The sequence below is a fragment of the Rutilus rutilus genome (assembly GCF_951802725.1).
Source record: "Rutilus rutilus genome assembly, chromosome: 3".
Classification (NCBI taxonomy): Eukaryota; Metazoa; Chordata; class Actinopteri; order Cypriniformes; family Leuciscidae; genus Rutilus; species Rutilus rutilus.
This window is the reverse complement of record NC_140211.1, coordinates 13,857,727-13,870,362: the sequence shown is the minus strand read 5'-3', so window position 1 is coordinate 13,870,362 and position 12,636 is coordinate 13,857,727. Positions and strand designations below refer to the sequence as shown.

Genomic DNA, 12,636 nt, shown 5'->3' with positions numbered 1-12,636 from the left:
TAACAACTATCTTACTAACTATTAGTAAGCAGTAATAAGGAGTTTATTGGCAAAAGTCATGTTAGTTAATAGTGAGAATTGGACCCTAATCTAAAGTGTGACCAATCAAACTAGTATTTTGGAATTATACAGTTTAGTTTCAGAGTTTTAGTGTACTAAAAGGGTAGAATGTGTACAATTCTGTAGAAAACACTGAATAATTGTTATTCAAGTGCTTTTATTTGAATAATTTGACTGTAGGCTGTGAATTTTTATTTAGAAATCATGCTATAAATGCATTTACTGAAATTGTTGCAAACTTTAACGCAGATAACACCATACTCTACTCTGAAAAAATAATAATAAATAACTGTATGGACACATTTAAAATAGAACAAGGTACTAAATGTACTGATACATCAATTAACAGCTATGAACCTGCAAGACTTTGTGTTAATTTAATCAGAGTGTGTGCATATTTAGGGATTGCGTTAGGTTGTGATGCATAAAAATAGACCTCTTTCCCTGCACAGTGTTAAACTGGGTTAAACAGGTACATGATGAGAATCAACCAGAGGATAAATGTAATCTGCAATATCTCTGCAACTTTTCCTGGTTTTAATAGGAATGGAGGATTTTTCACGCTGATGCCGTTAATGTTTTAGGACTCAGATATGATCTGACACTCAGGCATCATTATGTTCATTAAACAGCACATGATTTTAAGACATTGAGTAGATGAAAAGCATTACATTTTATCACTCTGCTGACTAATGACTTTGACGTTAAATTGAAATGACAGCAGCAAGATATAAGGCTCTGAGTGGAAAAATTGTCAAGTTTGGTATTAATAACCAAGTACAGGGTCTTGTCTTTATTAAGGAAGTGAAAGGAATGATTGCTGATGGTTTATAATCCCTTTATATAGCTAATTATATTTTATTTATATTCCATTTTATCCTGTTAATTTTTGTTGTCCCATTACATTTTCTAAAGTAGTAATTATGTGTGTGTATATATATATATATATATATATATATATATATATATAATATATATAATATATATATAATATATATTATAATTTGCCATATTTCTTTTGACACATTTATGTATGATATTGAACACCATGTATATATATATAAAAATGCTGTATTTATTAACATTAGTAAATGTACATCCATCCAGTTGTTATCGCAGAATAAACCCTGACAGGGTGATCAGGATCCCGACGCGAACTGGAGGAGTCTTGCATCAGCCTGAAGGGGTTTATTTTTTACATTGTACATTGTACGGCTGGATGTACATTATCCTGCTTATTACATGGCTACTTGCCACATAAGTAAATAATTAGACATGAAATATTGATTTTGAAATATAAGTCGAAATATTTTATTAGGTCTTTAAACGCAAAGCTTCCGTGGAGAGAGCAGTTGCTTAGTTCAAACTAGATGGACATTTAAGGAATAAGGTACAGTCATACCACTTTTGCAACATAAATAATTATGGGAATGAGAGATATTGATTTATAATGAAACTTTTTTTTAAATCTTACCTGTTTGTTATCTTATAATCCATTACAGTGTACAAAACAATCATTGCAAAATGGCAGCAGCTGCATTTATATGAAACGAGAGCGAGTGTGCGATACCCGGATGACATAATTCATTAATTGTACACAAAATATTGATTTGAGTTTTAATATTTTATTGGCTCACCAAATGCAAAACGTCTATATCAAGCGTATAGCGCTAAATTCAGTAACCTGGATAAGCCTGTGTTAACTGTTTTAAGCGGTTGTTGTCGGAGAATAAACCCCGACAGGGTGATCAGGTGATCAGAACTATCATGAACAAACAATGAACGACTGTATATTTATTAACAAACATAAACAAAGATTAATAAACACTGTAACAAATGCATTGCTCATTGTTAGTTCATGTTAGTTAATACATAACTAATGTTAACAAATAAGACCTTATTGTAAAGTGTCACCAGAATAATAATAATAACATATATATATATGTGTGTGTGTGTGTATATATATATATATATATATGTGTGTGTATATATGTATAAGAAATTGCAATTGAGTGCAGTGTCAACAAAGCCAAAAGGTGAAAAGTACACCAGTTTAATTTTTACATTCCGATCAAAAGCTTTGGAATATGAGATGCACATATGGGATGCACATCCCTCCCGTTCTCTTTCTCTTTCCTGGTGGGATTGCAGCAGGACTCCCTAAATGACAAGCCTCATGCAGTAGTCAGAGCAGACAGGCCGAGAGCAAGGGTGCTGGTGCATGCTGATTCTAAAACACATGTCATCTGTTTAGGCGGGATGTGTGCCGAGCCGCTCTACAGGAGGGATCTATCTCTCGTCTAGTCTCATCATTCAGCCAAGCACAAATCACTTCGGCGAGAGAAGGCAGCTGACAATAATGATGCGTTCTCATTTGAATGACAAATAAACGCGCAGTGTCGGACAAGACATTTGCATGAGGTTTACCTTTGAATAGTGTACAATAATATACAGTCTGTGACAGCAAGATTACGAGATGTCCCTCTGTCAATTTATGCTCTGTCCATTTTTCATTGAAAACCCAATTTATAAACATAACAGTGGGCCAAGTTTTACTGGTTCTGCTTTTTACTTTGAGTCTATTATATAAAAGGAATGGAAACTTACATTAAAGTAGTAGAATTTATATGATTTACTCACGTCTTTGTTGTTGTAGTCACTCTCATGTTGCCTTTATTATTTTATTTTATCTGTGACTGTGAAACATAAAAAAAGATGTTAGGCAGAATGCCTCATTTACTTCTGTTTCCCATACAATGAAAGTGAATAGAGATTTATACACACAGGCTTCTTATAAGTTGCACTGTACACTATTCATCTGAAGTAATTTGATCGCTTTGTGTGGTGAACAAACCGCAATTGTAAAGTTGCTTTCACTGATAATTTCCCTGTCTTCCCTTCAAATCTAAATTGCAGTCAGGATGTCAAGATCTGTCACCTGACAAATGAGAACCAGTGCTGTTTAGTGTCAGCAACATATAGTGGTTCAAATTACAATAAATTCGTCTGTAGTGCACATGCAACAAATTTAGGCTCTGTTCACACTGAACCCGATTCTGATCTGTCTTTTTACATCTGACATTATCTGTTCACACTGTCATTCTACAGGTAATGAAAGTAGATCAGCTTGGTGCCATAGTGATGATGCCAAAGATATAAGAGAGTCATTGTGGAAAGAAATCTAGCCTCTGCTCATGTCTATAAATGAGCAGAGGCTAGATCTAGCCGTTATAGCCCCTAAGCTATGGAACTCTCTTTCCCTGGCTCTTAGGACAACAACCACACTGCATGAATTTAAGTCTAAACTCAAATCCCATTTGTTTAAACAGTATTATCAGTCATGACACGTTTTTCATAACTCTGTATTACAGTCATAATGTTAACTTGGGTACCATTAGTCTTTTGCATCTCTACTTCAACTGCCCACCTTCCATGCTGTCTGTAAATAGTGTTGTTTTTTGTTTCATTTTCTTGGACTGGGCAAATGTCTATTGTCCATTTATGTGTGAACTGATTGTTTGTTATTTACTGTTATTGTGAAGCGTCCTTGAGCTTGGGAAAGGCGCTATATAAATTAAACTTATAAACTTATTATTATAAATGGCATCTCTGCACAGTGTTGAAGTTGGAGGAATAAAATGCATATACAGTAAATATGTCAAATATATGTATTTATATAATTACATATGTAATTATAGTTATTTATATAATTTATAACTGTTTTCTATTTGAATGTATTTTAAAATATGTATAGGCCTATATTAATACTGCATATATTACATTTCAGCATATATAGTGCACATGTAGCATCCTACCTAATAAAAGGCAAAAAAGAAAAAGAAAAAAATAACAATTATGTGCATTTCATAGTAGATTTGATGCCTTGTTTTTAGTGTTCTTCCCTTTACTTGACAGCAGATTACTACAGGTGGGAAATCTGTATTTTCACTGATTCTGTCCTGTATCTGTTCCATTTTTTTCTTTTCTCATATCAGTTCCGCCAGTAATCCTGAAGCTGGACGAGCCGGAACGGCGCCATCACACCTGCATCGAGTTCACCGTGAGGGGCTTTCCCCATCCCACACTGCGCTGGTTCCACAAGGATCGTGAGATCCAGCAGAGCGAATATATCCGCATGGATATGGAGTACTACCAAGATTACTCGGAAGGCTGCTTGACTTTTGAGAACCCAACGCATTACGACAATGGATACTACACCCTAGTAGCCACTAACCCCCTTGGGTCAGTTACCAAAACTGTCCACGGCTATTTCCTCGAGCCACCGTTCAGTGAGGATGACGGTAAGTCTGCACAATGTAATTAATCATTTATCACAAGGTATGAATTTGCTCTGATATTTATTAATTTTATTCTGATACACCCTGATATGTGTATATATACAGTACCTGTCAAAAGTTTGTTTTTGAAAGAAGTCTCTTATGCTCATCCAGGCTGCATTTATTTCATCCAAAATAAAACAGTAATATTGTAAAAATATGATTACAATTTAAAATAATTGTTTTCTATTTTAACACGTTTAAAAATGTAATTTATTCCTGTGATCAAAGCTGAATTTTCATCATCAAAAGATGTCTATTTAATAAATCCTTTAATAAATGTAACAAATAAATGTAATAAATGCAAATAAATGCTGTCAAAGAATCTTGAAAAATGTATTACCATTACCAGAAAAATGTAATAATAATAAGAAATGTTACCTGAGCACCAAATCAGCATATCAGAATGATTTCTGAAGGATCATGTGACACTGAAGACTGGAGTAATTATGCTGAAAATTATATATATATATATATATGAACCATTTGTATGTATTTACAACATTTTCTTTCTTTTCTTTTCTCCTCAACATTTTCTTTTGCTGTTCTTTTAGGAATAATTGAGTACAGTAAGTACCTCTTTTTTTTTTACATAATATATATAAACAGACCAAAAAAAAAATATTGGTCACTTCTCATGTCCTTTATTATGTCAAAACATAATATATATTTTGTTTCAGATACACTATAATCTATGATCTTAAATACAGCATTGAAGGAATTGATAAGATAAGATACATTTTCAAGAGTTATCTCATACACTAGGTCTTCTCAAGTGCACCCAAAACACAGAACTTATCAAACAAGAATGTATTATGTAGTAACTGTGTATCATGCAATACTTGAAGTCTTCTTTATTGTCTGGTGTCTGTAAAAGAGGACACCCCTAATGACAGTTCACTGAGATAAATGGAAGAATAGCCCTAATGAATTGCAGCATGTATTGGACACGTATACAAGGTCTATGCATTAAGAGACCAGGATGGTATAATTGTTTTTGAGTCGAAGGACGGCTCATGCTTTGGGTGTATGATGTGAGCCCTGCTGCACCTCTGCCATTACGACAAAACCCTCTCTTACCAAACAATGTAGCTTTCAGGCAGCATCATAAATGTAGCCAAGAAGTGACATGAAAATAAGGAACAGAAAGTTTTCAATATATAGGGAGGAGCAGGGATAGTTGTAATAGAGGGAAATTGTCATAAGGCTGAATAGTTATTGAGTCAAAAGTCTAATTAAATTAGATTCATTTCTTTAAATTAGGATTTTACGAAGCTGTGAATCACACTGGGATACATTACGACGAGAGTACTTTTTATATACAGTATAAAGATTTTATAAACAATTAATTATAATATATATTGGGCAAAACAATGGTTTGATTTTCAGACCACAAAAGTAAACTGAGAAATATTAAAAATACAAAAAAGTGTGACAACTAGCCACACTCTCCCCTGCATTAGTGTTATTTTCGTATAATTTAATTAATATTAGAGTATTTAATATTTTGAATTAGCTTTTTTATATATTTTTAGTTTAATTTTAATAATTAGTGATTGATTTTAGTGATTTTGTTGTGTGCTATTGTTTTTTTAGCTTAATATTTCTATTTAGCTTTCTTTTTTTCAGTTTTAGTTATAGTAATTTTATAGTAGTACAACTGTACTTGTAGTACAAGTAGTACACTTGTTTACTTGTAGTACAACTTAAAAAATATATATTTCAGTTAATAAGGCAACACTTCTAATTTTCATGCAATATTATATTATTTTTAAATTCATCATTATTTGAATTAACGAAAACAATTTTCAGAGTTTTAGTTTTAGTTATAGTTAATTTAATAATGCTCTACATGAATGAAAGCATTTTTTGGCCTCCTCAATTGTGCAATGTCATTTCTATGTCCTGTAGCTCCAACAGCTGAAGATGAGGCAAAGAGACCTGATGAAGATTCATTCGGAGTAAGATGTTCTTTCTGTTCTCCTATAATTTCGATTGTGCTTTTCAGCAGACGTTGCTGTGTCATTGACTGCTTTATTGCTTTTTTCCTGTAGATGTCGATTGCTGTTGGTCTGGCTGGCTTTGGTTGTGTCTTCCTCATTGTGATTTTCGTCCTCATCAACAAATATAGCCGACGTAACAAATTTGGGATAAAAGGTATGAATAGATTATTCTGGTAGATTTTCTTCATGTTGAAATGCTTCTTGAACGCAACATTTAAGTCCAAATTTTGATGGATATTTACAATGGATTTTTGTCTAGATGTTTTATCCATTGGTAATTGATTAGATCATAAAAATTGGTCTCTATAGACGACAGGTGCTAGGATGGGAGTAATTGAAAAGTAAGAGGTGAAGACGGATGAAAAGGAAAGTCAGTTTAGAGCAAGCTATTACATTTTGGTAAAAGATTATAAAGACAGACATTTGTGTCTTAATGTGTCTTCAAGTAAAAAGGGTCCATTCTGATTTCATGTTGACTTTTATTCCCAGTGGCAAAAAAAAAACAAAAAAAGAAAGAGAAAAAAAATGGTAGCAACACAATAGATTTCCTCAGTCTTTCAGTTGTCAATCACCTTGGTAACATAATAGTTCTCGGCTTTGGTTTTGGGCTATGTTTAGTGCCTGCTTTTAAACAGTGGTCTGGCACATCATGAGTCAGATAGGGTTTGGTTTGTGCTGTGTGGGTTTATGTGAATAGAATTTGAGTTGAATGCATCCTCCAGTCTCAGACCTTGGGGAGGCAGTTGGCGGAAATGCCTGTGAGTGTTTCTTTGGTTAGCTCGACTTCCTCTGCTAATATTCTTGTTAATATCACTGTGGTTCAAGTGTTTTCAGAGTTTGTTGTAGGGGTGGGCAGTACCATAAAAAGACATATGATGAGGTGACAACAAATGGAAGGTACTTTTCTTTGTAACTAAAGTCGTACATAATGTAAAGCTGATTTTGCATTGATGGCAATGGTATTTTTTATATTAATCATATTATTCAAGTTATGAATCTTAACTTAAATGGATGACTTAGTTCAACCAAAAATACAATTCCTCTCATCATTTACTCACCCTCATGTTGTTCCAAACCTACATAGATATAGGCCTGTGACATAACATTTCAATCATGTTTTGCCATCCAAATAATGGAAATTATATTGCAGTTATATTATATTATATCCAACTATACCATCGCAATTATATTCTTCTCCCAGCATTGACCTCACTTCACTCTGCCTTCAAAATTTCAAATAATGACTGTGTGTCTGAGGCAATATGTCAGCATAAAATGAACTTGAAAATGATTTTATGTTTCCCATCCCCATTGCAGACCTCATATCCATCTTCGCTTTTTAAAGATTGTGCCCCTAAACCAATAAAAACATGTTGGTCTGTGCATAACCCTCTTGTCCCAAGACTCCCTGCTCTTTTCTCATATATGTATAACAGGAAAATCTATTTTTTTTGTGACAGTACTGTGAGAGACAGAGAACAGGAGCTTCGTTCAATCCGAGAGGAACGGCTAATTTTGTCTCACGCTCATTGGCAAGGTTGAAGAGGCATAAAAGGATTGACACTCAAAGCATGACGTAAATACAGGCCCTTTTCAGAACGCTGGCCCTCCCACAATACACCACTTGTTCTGTTTTTCTCTTCAAATCAGCTGGAGGTCTTAGGCAGCCATTACCTCAGATTGAGCTGTATTGGATTTTTGCCTCACTCAATCATTCTGGAGGCTTTTTTTGCAGTTGGAGTTTGATCACAGACTATTTTGGAGCAGGCAGTAAAATCAGATTTTGTGTCTGTGTGTGTGTGTGTGTGTTTTCCTTGCTTTCTGTGTTTGGACCTTTAGATTTCTATGAAATCATCAGATCATAAATGGATGTTGTGCTGCACAACGTCTGATTGATTTTGCTTGCCTTTCAGGGCACTTCTGCAATTGGTAAAGCTTTATAATCTGGCTGTCTTCACTTCAGTGTTTGGTTGAAATTGCAAGTTTGTAGAGTGGTAAAATTCGAGAGAGGTATCATTTTTGCGTATTCTTAATTTAAGACCATTATCAAGTTATTCCTGTATCCTTTTTGATAATTTTTTATTCTCTCTAGTGTATTTACATTAATTTTGACATAATAAATGGAGTATTCAGACAGTAATTATTTCTTAAAGGGATAGTTCACCCAAAAATGAAAATTCTGTCATCATTTACACACCTTCAAATTGTTCCAAACCTGTATGAATTTCTTTCTTCGGCTGAACCCAAAATATGATGGGTCCTATTTAATTCCTTTTTTCTTTTCTTTTTTTTTTAATGTAATGCAAGTCAATCCTTTAAAATATCCTATTTTAATATCCAAAAATTTGAGCAAACCTCATTGGTTCTTGCAGAAGCTCAACCTTGCTGCGTAACACACAAGAACGAACCTCATTGGTTCTTATGAAGTTTAATCATGCTGCGTAACACAGGAGAATGAACCTCATTAATTCTTGTTGAAGCTCAAACGTGCTGCGTAACATGAAAATGAACCTCATTGGTTCTTCTGGAAGCTCAAACGTGCTGCGTAACACGAGAATGAACCTCATTGGTTCTTCTGGAAGCTCAAACGTGCTGCGTAACACGAGAATGAACCTCATTGGTACTTGCGGAAGCTCAAACGTGCTGCGTAACACAGGAGAATGAACCTCATTGGTTCTTCTGGAAGCTCAAACGTGCTGCGTAACACGAGAATGAACCTCATTGGTACTTGCGGAAGCTCAAACGTGCTGCGTAACACAAGAATGAACCTCATTGGTTCTCATTCATCAAGTAAACATGCTTGAGCTTCCGTTTACCACAACATGCAAATTCAATCTGTTCATCATATAAAGTGATTGTAACTGCTCAATTCATATGGATTAGTTTTACGATATTTTTATGAACTTTTGGAAGTGTCAAAGTAGTAGGGAACGAAAGCTCTCAGATTTCATCAAAAAGAATCTTCATTTGCGTTCTGAAGATGAAAGAAAGGCTTACGAGTTTGGAACGGACATGAGGGTGAGTAATTAATGACAGAATTTTTATTTTAGGGTGAACTATCCCTTTAAGGTGATGTGCATGGATAAAAAATGACACTTGTGCATTCGGATGGCAGTCGTTTTACGAGGAGAAGAGTTATTTTAGGGAACTCTTAAGTTTATTTCTATAACATGACCGTATTCCAACATTATGGCATGAAAGCGAAGCTTTAATGCTTAGCCTGCCAGGCCTGCCTATGATGCCATTGTAATGATCATTTTTTAACAGTTTACCTGATAAGATTTTGGCTCTATTGCACTTAGAAGTGCTCAAAAAGAAGCTAAATTTTACTCAATTTCTCATTTTTCTTTGAGTTTGTCGAACCACAGTGATACAACCACAGACTATCGCCTGTAAATGATTCTCACGTCCTTGTATTAATCAACAACTGTTGAAATAAGACCTCAATGCCTGCATTTTTTCAGTGTGAGGGGCAGCTTGATAACATCTTGTCTATTTTTATTTTTCATACATTTAAAAAGGAAGCTTTGGTCTTTGTTTGAACAATTTCCTGGTTCTGTAGAGGGAAACGTCTGTTAATCAGTTCCTGTCCTCTATCAATCAAAATGCCAATAAGAAAATAATTGATTTCCATTACCAAGAAGAAAGTACACAGGAAATGTTGTTTCCAAGCATTTCTTTTTACAACGTTTCCGCTGGGGATATTTAAGATGTTTTATTGAATTGAGTTCCATATAATGCATTAATTTCCTGTCTCAGGACATGATTTTTTTCTCTTTTTTTTTTAAAGAGAGCTTCAGGCTTGTGTCTTTACTGGTCATTGTTTTATCTGAATTATAATCAGACATTTTGTCCAGTCTCAGATCTGTAATATAATCAGCTTGCTTCATCCATGATATAGAAGTGACATTGCAGATGCATCGGGTCTCATTCACTAACTGCGTACACACATGGTTGTGTGTAAAACCTGTGCGCTGTGTTTTTATTCAGAAATATTAATCCATAATTCGAATTTTTTCAAAAAAGACCACAAAAACAACTGACAGAAGAAGAGTAAAATAACTTTTACGTGTCCTGTTTAAATGGCTAATTTAAGTCTCTGAAAAACACACAAAATTATGCCAAAATGTCTTTTTTTTTTGTCGAGTATCAAGCACAGTTTAATGTCTTAAATGTATGTAAAGAGTTGTGAGAAAATAGGATGTGCGTCAGATCCGCGACATGTGTGTAACGTCTTAAAGTGTCAGCAGGCTATTAAACCTGCTGCTGCGATGTCTGTCATTAATGATAATCAAAGGGAATATATACTGTATATTGAAGGTCACAGGTAAATGTGACATTTATTATTGTTGGTTTATATGAAGATTGTTTTAAGTTAACTTAAATTAAAAGTTGTTATATTATTTAAAGCCTAATAAATGTAAAAAAAAAAAAAAAAAAGATAGCTTTCAATTATACTGTAATGCTTCATTCATGGCTTAAATTGAGAAAACAAATAATTTCATAGAGACATCAGTAGCAGCATTGGTATCGGTGATACTCGCCCTCATTCATAAAAATATCAATTAAACATATTTATGTTATTTCTGCGTTAATTTGGAGTTTAAATGTGAAACTATTACAGTATAAATATTTATTAAAAACTTCAATGTTCGGTTTGATTAATCGCGATTAATTACAGAAAAAATAAAATAAAAATGTTTACACATACATTTACATATTTATGTATGTATGTATATATATATGTGTGTACAGTATATGCACACACACACATATAATATATAAATATAATAATATATACACACATATCTTATAATAACAAAAACTTGTTAGATGCGATTAATCGCAATGGATCGATTAGACAGCACTAATAAATTATCTTTTTTTGTGAATATATGGCCGTTTTTTTGTATTATACGTAATACTTAAGGAACATATTACAATATTATAACAAATTTATGTCACGACCCCTTTCGATTCTGCATAAAAATGCTGCATTGCTGCATGCGCTCTAATGCTAGTGCGCATTTTTAAAGAGCGTAAGGATACATTTGCAGTGAGTGAGTTTGTGCAGAAAGTGCTTATATGTAGATGTGGACGGGTATTATGGTAATTACTAACTGTGGGTATGTGCTACTGCATTAAGAATAATCCGGATTCATCAGGATATGATGCCTTGCTTTAGGGCTTCTGTTTTTAATAAATAATACATCCCAAATAACAAATAATAACACATTTAAAAGTTAAAATATACTTTCACTTTCCTGCAACACTGCAAACCAAAAAGCTTTGATGTCAGGGATGTGTTGTACAAATGTACAAATGTTACCTCATTGTAAAGTATAACAAAATTGATTATGCTCATGAAAAGGCAACATTTATTATTTGATTAAAAAAAACTGTAAAAACAGTAATTCAGTAATAAATGAGAAATATTACAATTTAAAATAACTTTTCATACATTTTAAAATGTAATTTATTCCTTTCAGGATCATTACTCCTCTCTTCAGTGTCACATGATCCTTCAGAAATCATTCTGCTCAAGAAACATTTATTATTATTTGATGAATGTGATAAAAAATTATGCATTTTGTTTCAGGGTTGATATACATTTCATTTTCTTTGACATGGAAATCTTTTGTAACATGATAATAGTATTTACTGTCACTTGTAAACAATTTAATGCATCCTTGGTGAATAAAACTAATAATTTATTTTACAAAAATCGTACTAAATGCAAACTAATTACATAGAGTGCTTGGTTACATCCTAATGTCACCATCAGACATCTGAAATGGCGTGAGATATGCTTTTTCCCCCCCCAATATTGGGGAGGAAGACTGAGTTATGATGACGTATGATCTTAACATCACTAACTGCATGTGACAGGGTTTATTTTAGCTTCACCGCAAAAACCCTCCCCTTTGCTTCCCCTCCATGCTCTTTGCCCTGATAGCTCACCTGCCTATTAAGATCTTATCATCGCTGTCACAAGGGCTTAAACCTTCCTCGGCTACATTACCGCACTAAGCCAAGGGCTGTTTAGCACACATCATCAAACCCAAAGATTTCATGCCTGACTCACCTTGCCCCAGCGAATGAAGCAGTCAATGGAGCCACACGTAGAACAACAGCTCACATGTAAAGACACCCACAAACATATCTGGAACAACCCTGACATGCAGTTTCTTTGACAGACGGCTACGTACAAAACACATTTTGAAGCTGTCGCTGAT

The 12,636-nt window shown here is 33.9% G+C and overlaps 1 protein-coding gene across 2 annotated transcripts in view; it reads left to right on the top strand.

Annotated features, from left to right (window-relative positions):
- Positions 1-12,636, top strand: part of ntrk3b (neurotrophic tyrosine kinase, receptor, type 3b) — a 131,281-nt gene that overhangs the window by 67,523 nt on the left and 51,122 nt on the right. The window contains exons 8-11 of one of the 2 annotated variants that reach the window (XM_084406052.1): positions 4,056-4,361; positions 4,952-4,966; positions 6,309-6,358; positions 6,452-6,554. In XM_084406052.1, coding sequence (XP_084262178.1) covers positions 4,056-4,361; positions 4,952-4,966; positions 6,309-6,358; positions 6,452-6,554 — 474 coding nt within the window. Of the gene's footprint in view, positions 1-4,055; positions 4,377-4,951; positions 4,967-6,308; positions 6,359-6,451; positions 6,555-12,636 lie in introns of both variants that reach the window. The other variant, XM_084406053.1, reaches the window with a different exon arrangement.